The sequence below is a fragment of the Rhinolophus ferrumequinum genome, chromosome 19 (assembly GCF_004115265.2).
Source record: "Rhinolophus ferrumequinum isolate MPI-CBG mRhiFer1 chromosome 19, mRhiFer1_v1.p, whole genome shotgun sequence".
NCBI classification, from domain to species: domain Eukaryota; kingdom Metazoa; phylum Chordata; class Mammalia; order Chiroptera; family Rhinolophidae; genus Rhinolophus; species Rhinolophus ferrumequinum.
Window position 1 is genome coordinate 57,623,514 of NC_046302.1, and position 9,718 is coordinate 57,633,231.

Here is a 9,718-nt window from a genome sequence, read left to right on the forward strand (position 1 = left end):
AGTCCCCCGGACCTCTGTAGTCCCCCTTTCCAAAACCTGCTTTTTGTCTGGATAAGTTTTCAGCACTAATTTTCTTCTCAAGGGAGGAAAGAAATGTTCTGTCCCGTATGTGCCTCACCAGGACAACTGTGCACAAAAGTCAGTAAATGCGAGATACTTCTTTAAAACATGCGAGATACTTCTTTAAAACAGGCCTGGCTTCACTTGATCATTTTTCTAATAATTTAACAAAATCAGTGTTTGGGGGGAGTTCCTCCAAATTTCTATTTACATAGTTGGCAAGTGATTGATAGAAAAAGAAGGGCCACTTCCTGGGAATATGGACTCTGAAATATGGCTGAGTTTGGCTCTAGCTCTCATTTCTTAACTACTTATTTGCGTAAGACCAAACTCTCCCAAAGCAAAGCATTTGTGAACTATTTTCAAGACCAATTTAAAAATCTCATCAAGCTGAGGGCATACTGATTTGATCAGTTCTTGCATCAGGAATGAATTTAGTTCCCAGGAACAATAAAATCTGGAATGAGACTGTCCATGACTAAAGGATTGAATGTAAAGGTTTTACCTCTGAGCCATAGAGGGAAGTTTTATTAGCACATTTTTTTTTCAAGGGAGGGGTAAAAAGAAAAAAGAAATGAAAGAAAAAGAGAAACCTATTCATTAACACCTTACTTTTGTTTTAAGAAATATTATCTCCATTACCAACTAAAAATAAATTGATCTGAGTAATTCTGAAGCATAAAGTGCCCATTTTCTTTCTCCTTTGATTTATGTCATTGTTCTGTTTTTACAGCTTACTGTTGACAGAGTGAGGTAATTCAACTACAATTTTTCCAATGTTTTTTCCCATGTACATATAATCGACAGCCCGGAATACGGACTGCAGGCCGGTGAACCTTCCCTCTGCAGACAGACTGCCCAGGTCCACCTCACAAACCAGGTCTCCACCTGCACACATCTTAAGCAAGTGGTCCATGGCTGCTCCATACTTAGAAAGGTAATGATTCAAAAAGAAGCCCTGGACGCTGGCCGATTTCCTCAGTAGTTTGGCTGGTAATGTTCCTGCTTTCACAGGCAAAAGGCCAGTAGGAGTTTGGTAGCCAGAGATAAACCCAATTACTATCAGGCGCCCTTTGACAGCCAAGGCGTCTACAGCCAAGTCAAACATGGCTCCCCCCACGGATTCGTACACCACATCCACACCTTGGGGGTACTCCTGCTTCAGGACAGTACCGACATGCTCAGCGTTATAGTTGATGGGACGGTCACAGCCCACAGATTTCAGAAAAGCCGATTTTTCATCAGAGGAGCAGGTCCCAATTACATGGCACTTGGCCTTCTGTGCAAGCTGCACGGCGAACTGGCCTGTCCCCCCAGCTGCGGCTGTCACCAAAACTTTTTTCCCTTCTGACAGTCCTCCGAGCTCTTTCAGGCTGATGTATGCGGTGGTCCCACTTACCAGCAGGGTGAGGTACTCGGGTTTCACAGAGGGCACTGGAGTTGCTATGCTGGCAGGTACCACTGTGTACTCAGCAAAAGAGCCAGGTGCCATGTAAGCCACAGCTTGGCCAACTGAGTACCTGGCACTGGCAGAGTGGCCTAGGGCGACCACTTCTCCCACACCTTCAAAGCCTAAGTCAAAGGGGGTCTTGACTGACGGGTCGTATCGGCCGGCTGAGTAGTTGATGTCAGATGCATTAACACCAACAAATCTAGAAGAAAACAAATAAAATATGTAGTAAGGTGTTTTCTTTGTTAAGGCCTTTATAGTCTGCTTAGAAAAATCTCTCTAATTCCAGTGACTGTGAAGGGCTGGCTAAGGTATATATTCTGAGAGAATTCGAAAAAATCAGTCGTGATATTCAGTTGAAAAAAGTAAATTAAACAAGTATTAGTTCCACAGTGATTTGCAGAGTTTTGCCACATTTTATTTCATCAGTTTAGGAATAATTTCAATCACTTTAAGCATCGAATTACTTATTTCACATGCCATTTATTTCCCTCTTCTTTCTTTCAAAAGGAGAAATATACCAAAAAAAAGTCAGGAATCCCTCTTCTAGACAAACTTCACTGGAGCCATGAGTTGCAAATTAATTGACCTCTTAAGAAAGATGTTATAAACAACAGTGGGATAAAATATATTCAAAAAAGTAGCCTTGTATTGATTTTGGCAACAATTTAACACTTCAGATAATAATACTAATGACAATGATATTATTAAAGATTGATGTAATGTGCAAGGTCACTGGTTGTTACATGTTACTGCAGGGGTTGTTTAAAACATTGTTCGAGTGGCTGCAGCAAATTTTCTTTCTGATATAACTATGTCCAGTGTGAAAATATGCACTTTGATTAATTGAACAAAAATTGTCTCATAAGGGTAGATTTTTATGGAACATTCAACATTTTACAGTCCTTTTCAGATGAAAATGAAAGCAAATCGTCACTATATTTTTTCTCAACAAGAGGCAGAGACATAAGTTGATTAATACCAGATGATTATTTTCACTTTGGTATCCAGAGTCAATTTAATTGCGAGGCCTGTCCTTTTACTAGCTTTTTTTCATCTTGGTATACCTCATAACAAAAATATCCTGATATCTAAGGAAAAAAAGCCGTCAAGCCGTCCACTAAGGGTGTCAGGAGGTGGCTTAGACACATAATGGAGGACCCTAAAAATGTCATTTCTACCTGTAATGAAATGAAAAGATGGTGGTATCCTGGTGGCAGGAGGAAAGCTGGTAAGTAGGTCATTTTAAAATAATTCACTTTTAATTTAACTTAATAAACCCAAACTGCCCTGTGCAAGGACCCACTTCCACTGTAGTACAGGTAATACTGTGCACTTATAAATGCTCCCTGGTGATTATGCCCTCTATATCTGCAATATTGAAAGCTCCCTACATATTGGAGAAATAAGAAAGCAGGAAACTATTTCTTTAGAGCATGTCAAGCTGCTTTCAGAAGTTAGCATACCACACAGCCTGGATAACAGCGACAGAATTCCATACCCATAAATGATACATAATAACGAGAAGTGGGGGAAATGGTTTTTGCTGGTTTCTCATTTGGCATTTAATTCCAAGATGCTTGCATTCTATTTGGGTTGTGGTGGGGGGTCGTGGTGGGCTGCTATCTCTTTTTAAAATGTACCCAATTCTCAAGGCCTGGTCTTTCTAAAAAGGGCCATCTTCTTGACAGCAAGCTGCTGGACTTCCCAGAAGAATGCAGCCAGAGTAGAGCCCAGCTGCAGCGCCTCTCCATGACCCTGCCTAGGCTGTAAAGCAAACTCTGGGAAGGCATCTTAGGGTGGAAGTGATGGTGGGATTTGCTTTAGAGGTGGGGGACTGGGCCCCCCACAATTAACGCTTCCTGAGCCCCTGCAGTCTTGTCCCATCTGGCGTTTCTACAATCCCAACTGGAGAGGCGGCCTTTCCCCTGCGGGGAGCCCCTGCCTTGGACTCGTAGGGACTCCGGGTGGCGGCCAGCCTCTCGGGTGCCCCTCCGCCCCCCACCTCGGACCAGCGCGCCCTGGGGCGCCGGGGAGCGGGAAAACGTTGCTAGAGGAAAACGCAGCCCCCCTGCTTGCCCCCGCCCAGGCTGCGGTTTGCCACTACCAGGGGAGAGGTGGGAGACCCAGCAGGGCACACCCTGGGAGAAAAGCTGCGCGGAGAGGGTACGAGCGTCAGAGGGGACAGCAAGGGCCAAGTGCCTGTGTGTGTGTGTGGGGGGGGGGGGGAAGTGGGGCTCTGCTGAGAGCTGGGGTGGCTGCAGGCGACCAGAGGCAGCTTGAATTTACCGTGGGGGTTTTGCTTTAAAAACCGAGTCAGATATTGCGATTTAGCGGGGCGAGCGCCAGAGCCCGGCGGGAGACCCGCAGGCCGGCCGCGCGCCCCGTCCAGGCTGCATCCAATCTCGGTCTCCCCTACGGCGCCCGCGGTGCGCCCGGGCCGGCCTGGAAGGCGCCAGAAGTAGGTGCTTCCGGGACGGCCTCCCTTAGAAGTGCCGGGTCTCGGCTGACCGCCCGACCCTCCCGTCTGGAGGCCTTTCCGCCGCCACCACCCAGAGGCGCGATCCATGTCTCCGACACCCAGAGCGGCCTGGCTCTGGGGTAAGGGGCCGCCGCCCGGGCCCGCGACCGTGACCTCGGCCTCCCTGGGCCGCGTGAGGTCCCGGCGGACGCGCCACTGCGGAGCTCGAGCCCAGGGGCGGTCAAGTTCTGGAGGAGCCCGGAACACCCAGCGCGCCAGGGCGCAGCGGCCGCGAGACAGAGGCGCTCGCTGGCGGCCGGACCGTGACCTTGGCCTCGCAGACACCCCTATTTTCCGTGCCGCCCCACGCCCAGCGGTCTTCTAAATCGCCTGCGTCGTGGGTGAAGGAGTCTCGGGCTGCTGCCGACCGCGGATACTCGGCTCCGCGCACTTCGCTCTCTCCAGGGTGTCCTGGCCTCGGGTTAGGGTCCCTGCCTCTCCCCAGAGCCCCGTTTTGAAGTTGCGCGGCCGCCTGGGCTGGTAGGGACCCGCCAGTGCCCAGACGCGCCTTGGTCCTTACCTGGGCTTTGGGAAGAGCTGCCTGAGGGTCGGGAGCCCGCGCCCTCCGCTCCACCAGAAACAAGTTCAAGAGCAGCAGGCGCCACGGGAAAGGGGACAGGAACAGCGAGGGAGAGGGGGAAAGAAAGACCCGATGGGAAGGATGCGCGCGCCGGGAGACTCTCCATGTGCCCCCTTTAATTTAAAATGTGTGCTTTTACTGAGTGCAGAGTTCCAGCGATCACACAGCAGGATCCGCTCAGAAAGAGTAATGTGGAGGATCCCCCGGAAAAAGAATGGGGCGCTTTCCTCCAATAGAGACCCTTCTAGAATCGCCCCGTTTATTTATATTAAAAGCACTGAACCCCTTCGTCATGTTTATTGTGAAACAGGGCAGTCCTGTGTGTTGGGGGTGGGGGTAGGAGATGCTTTCTCGAAAAAAAACCGAAGGTGAAGGCTCTAGTCAGGAGCAAGTTTTCAAAACTGAAAGACAGACAAAGTCGTCCAAACCAGACCTTTCTTTTAAAGAAGAAGAAAGAGAAGAAGAGGAAGAAAGAAAAAAAAAAAAGAAAAAAGGAATTTCGGCCTGGAGAGTCCTCAGAAATACTGTTCCCCTCCCGTGAGCAACAAACCGTTTATCAAAAACGCTTTCCCCATCCCCCCTTCTCTTTGCCATCCCTGCAAACTCTTCACTCCATTATCTTACACATGAGCAGAAAATCGTTAGAAATATTTGGAAAGGAAATAATGTGTCACCATGGTACGAAAAAAGCTAAAAATAGCGCACAAACTGACTTCACGGGAGGGTGGTTTTCTCCCTTTCCTTTTCTTAAGGCTGGGCATCGAGGGGGACGTGTGAAGTCCTGGGATGTATGAAATGAGAAGCTAAGACCTGGATAAAGGAATATCAGTTGTACGTTCTATGTGGTTTTTATGGGACCCTTCTCACACCTTTCCTAAATGGTGTAAACTTGATTATTCTAATCCATGTCCATCTTAAAAGCACTTCCCTCCCTGTGGATAAAGAATTTGTATTTTCTGTTAAGATGGAATGAGATGTGTAAATGGTTCAAGTGAAAGAGTCAGACCTCCAAACACCTTTCCACATAATTTGGGCTTAATCCATTCATTCCAGAGCAGATTTTATCATGATAAAAGTGAGAAGCGCTTCCATAAAATCTTAATGCAATTAACGTTGTTCAGGGGAGATTTGGTCTAGGATTAAAGTGAACTAACCTGCAGTGAATTATTAAGTCTCTATTCTTAAAAAGAAAGTCAGCAAAATGCCACCTCCACTACACTGTGTGCAAGAATATAGGATCTTCCTACAATTTGGGGATAGGGGCAAATTTTCTAACAGGGTAGCGAAGAGGGAGGCTGAGGTTCCACCCCTTCCCAACACACAGAAAACTGGCTCCGTTCTCTTTTTGTTGCAGGCTTCAAGGTAGAAGTTAGAGGTCAACTTATACATATAAAAATACTATTTACATTAAAGGGATTCTTGACATAGGTGGAGGGAAAGGCAGGGATCTTAAAGCAACCCAAAAGCAACCCAAACTGATGAGCTCCAACATGGGAGCCGGCGCTCCGGAGGTCTGACCGCCGAATTCAGGGACCCACCCCGGTGACGGTGACGCAGCGCGGTGGGCACCCGGCGGAGAAGATAAAGCGAGGGGCGACGGTGAGCGTGCAGGGAGAGCAGTCACAGGAGGGGAGGGGGGCACCCGAGTTGTGGATCCACACTCGCAGGTAGACAGGCCAGGAGAGCCAGCGCAACCGGGCAGGAGCAGCCTCCACCGACCCCGCAGGCGGGTGGTCCCACTTCGCTACCGCTGGTAGTGCTCTAACCTGACACCTCCCCCTGCCTACCTTGCTCAGTAGCCCCCTCCCCGTCCTACACCCTGTTTCTAAAAGGGAGTTTAGCCAAGCAGTTCTGTATGGTTACATCAGTGATCACAGTCAGCAGTGTACTTCATCAGTAAAAAGAAAAAAAAAAAAGAGCCTATGTGAAAGTTTTTTGCCTGTTGAAGTCTGTTTGGAGCCTTTTCAGCCTGGGTCTTATCTCAACTTCTAGCAAATTACTCATGTGTTCTCTATGTTCTGTGTGAACCACACAAGCTCTTCTTTTTAATTTGGCAGGACGCATTCCTCACCTCAGCAGTCTTAGCATTTCATCCCATCGTGAAGAAATCCTCTGAAGCTCTTTCCACTGATGCAAACTTTTAAAAGGACACACATATCCCACCCTTTAAGGCAGCCCACTCCCCAGCCTCTATTCATTCCCACCCGTGGATCACTCAATTTTTACGTTTCCAACAGGTTTCCAAAAGTTTTGATCATTAATTCTAGTCTTGTTTCGAAGACTAATATGAATCTCCAAAATGGACCAATTAAACGCTGCATCAAGTTACTTAGGTAGGGTACACACTGTCCTTCGTCCTTGCGGGGGACTTACAGTACTTTCTAGCACACAGTTTACAACATAGTTACGGTCAGAAATGTCTCTTCTCTTCGGTAGTAGTCAACCTGAAACATGCAACATTGTAACCCTTCGGAAGGGACATGGCAGGAGGGGAGTCCTGCTTTTGCGAAGGAATGGAGGAGCCGGGAGATAGAGGAATCCTCCCCCGCCCACCCCCTGCGTGCAAGTCCGGCAGCGAGGAGACCCACTGGGAGATACACCCGCGGGCCTGGCTCCCACAGAGTGAGGTCCCTTTCCTTCCTGTTGCTTCACCAGTTAATAAAGATTAGCGAGGCGGAAACACATTAAGGTGGGGAGTGTGGGGATGGAAAAGACAGTCCGAGGTCTGGGCAACGACCCGAGTGTCCCCCGAAGGTCTACAGAACGTAAGGGCAAATGGAGCCATGCCCCCATCCCAGCCCTGGCCCAGCCGCCCAGGACGCGCGCCACGCGCCTATCGTTACACTCTGGGGCACAGACAACAGTCACACAGCACTGACAACACGCAGAAGACACGGGCGAGGTGCACACCAACATACTCAACGAGAGGCTCCGCCATTGTAAAGCGACTGCCACCCTGGAGCGGACAGGAAAAGCCAGCCGGGTCCCCGGCCTCCGGCCTCCAAAGCACGTTACCTAAACGTCGCAGTTTGCGTCCAGGCTGTTCCTGCTCCACCCTAAAGATTATGTGAATGCAGGAGCCCTGCATGCGCGCGGGTGGGCCGGGCGGGAAGCCTCGGCTTCTGGGTCCCGTCGGTTTTATTTCGGGAGCGGGAGGGGGAGGAGGGAGGGTTGGGGGAGGGGAGGGGAATCCCAAATTAAAATAACCCTCAGTTATGAGGACGTTCGGTGGCATCGGATATTCACACTAGCAATAGTCACAGTACTTTCGCCTTCTCCAGATGGCGGCGGGTTCAACTTCCCGGGATCTCGCCAAGTCAGGCTGTGCGCCAGAGCGCTCGCCGCGGTGTGGGGACACAGGAGGCTGGGACAGACCGGGAGCGGCAGGGCCGGGGCGGGGGGCGCGCGCCGGGCTCACCGGTTTCGGACGAGGAGGTCTCCGTCCCCGGGTAGTGGCACCGGGCAGTCCCGGCACAGGGTGACGGCCTCGCGGAAGTTGGGGCTCAGCCGGGTCACCACCAGCTTCTGCATGGCGCAGGGGATGGCGGAGCCCTGGAAGTCCAGGAAGTGGCGGGCGTACGACATGTCCACGATGGTTCGGGCTCCAGCCGGAGCCAGGCGCAGCATGGCCCGCGCCTCCGCCCGCTTTCTGCGCCGCCGCAGGCCAAGGTCGCACCCAGCCAGGGCCGCTAGGCTGGGCTCTGCGCGGGCGGGCGGGCGGGCGGAGCGGGCGGGCCGCCCCTCCTCCGGTCCGCACCCTCCCCTCGGCTGCCCCCCCTTCCCCTTCACGCTATGCTCTCGCTTTCCCCCTCCCGCGCGCAGCTTCGGGAGTCCACGCAGCCCCCATGGTACCCGGGCGCGTCACCCCTGGGGTCCTGGCTGGGGGACCGCTGCAGCCCGGGTCGCTGCTCCTTTAATCTTTTTGTTTTGGTTTGAATCGGCTCGGCACAGACTGGCCAAGGATCCTTTCCTCCCTCCCCCTTCCTCCCCGCGCCCGGGAGGCACCGGATATCCCCACCCTCCCCGCGCTCTAAAAGCCGGATTTGACTCCTCCAAAGGGTGAGGGGGACGCCGAGGGTACCCGCGCGTCCCGCGATCGCCACGGCTGTGAGCCAGCGGCAGCCCCGGGCGTCCTCCGAGGCGCGGCGCCGGGCAGCCGGCGCAGGCGCCTCCCCTTCCCGTGCGAAGCGTTCACTTCCTTGCAAGGTGGTACGAATCAACCCCGAGCGCGGCCAGGGCGGCGGGGCACGGCCGGGGCCCCGGGCCGCGCCGGGAGTCCCCGCCGCCAAAGCACGCGCACTAGCACCGAACTGGGGGCGGTGTTGGGGGGGGGGCTCCCAGTGCACTCTGCGCCCACCCCAGGCTCCTGGTGCCCTGTCTCCGGAACGGCTTGCCCGGGCCTCTGCCCTCACTCAGTCTGTCCCATGCAAGTTGCACGAACTAAGCCATTTTATTTATTTTGGCCTAGATTTCGTGTTTTTCCATGAATGTTTTAAGTAGCCTCTACAAGACAGTCACAGGTTTCCCATTGGGAGAGAACAAACATATTGGAAACCTGAGGGCCGCATTCCCAGAGCACATAAACATTTTAAACTTCTAGGTTGGGATGCCGAGGGACTTAATTGAATTGGAGACGTTGCAATGATGTATGAAGACCTAATTTTATAACCCAGCTAGAGTTCCATCGTGTCAATTTTCTCCCTAATTGTCTGTATTGACCAAACAATCAATTCACTTTTCATAGAGGGACCAAATTAAATATTTTCCACATTTTTGTGTGATGAGCTAAGTCCATCTTGAATTGTTTCATTAAAGGTATACATTTTAATTTAAAAGAACTTCTTGTTTTCCACTTACCCATGAATTACCAAAATATAAAAGCCATACAGTGCCCCTTCCCAATCAAATCTAACCCCCAAACTAAGATTGCAAAGATGACACAGGTATTTTTATCTCAAATGTAGGACATTCTTCACCCAAGGGTAGTTTATGTCCACGTGGGTGCGTATGTATGGATGTACGGGCGGGGGGGGGGGATAAACAGGTTTAAAAATCTGCTAGCGCCTACTTAACTTGGCTTAGAACACATGGTTTTACCCAGTGTCAT

The 9,718-nt window shown here is 51.1% G+C and overlaps 1 protein-coding gene across 3 annotated transcripts; it reads right to left on the reverse strand.

The window, feature by feature from the left end:
- Window positions 1-204: 204 nt before the first annotated feature.
- On the reverse strand, window positions 205-8,565 carry PTGR3 (prostaglandin reductase 3). Of its 3 annotated transcripts, none has more exons than XM_033087128.1 (2): window positions 7,627-8,021; window positions 205-1,712 (listed from the first exon to the last, which is right to left on the reverse strand). In XM_033087128.1, exon 2 carries the CDS (start codon window positions 1,550-1,552, stop codon window positions 788-790), a length of 765 nt encoding a protein of 254 aa, XP_032943019.1. In that variant the 5' UTR covers window positions 1,553-1,712; window positions 7,627-8,021; the 3' UTR covers window positions 205-787. The 3 variants fall into 3 exon arrangements, with proteins under 3 accessions (XP_032943019.1, XP_032943017.1, XP_032943018.1); XM_033087126.1 differs by having other exon boundaries at window positions 7,530-7,643; XM_033087127.1 differs by lacking the exon at window positions 7,627-8,021 and adding an exon at window positions 8,030-8,565 and having other exon boundaries at window positions 547-1,712.
- Between the last annotated feature and the right edge of the window lie 1,153 nt (window positions 8,566-9,718).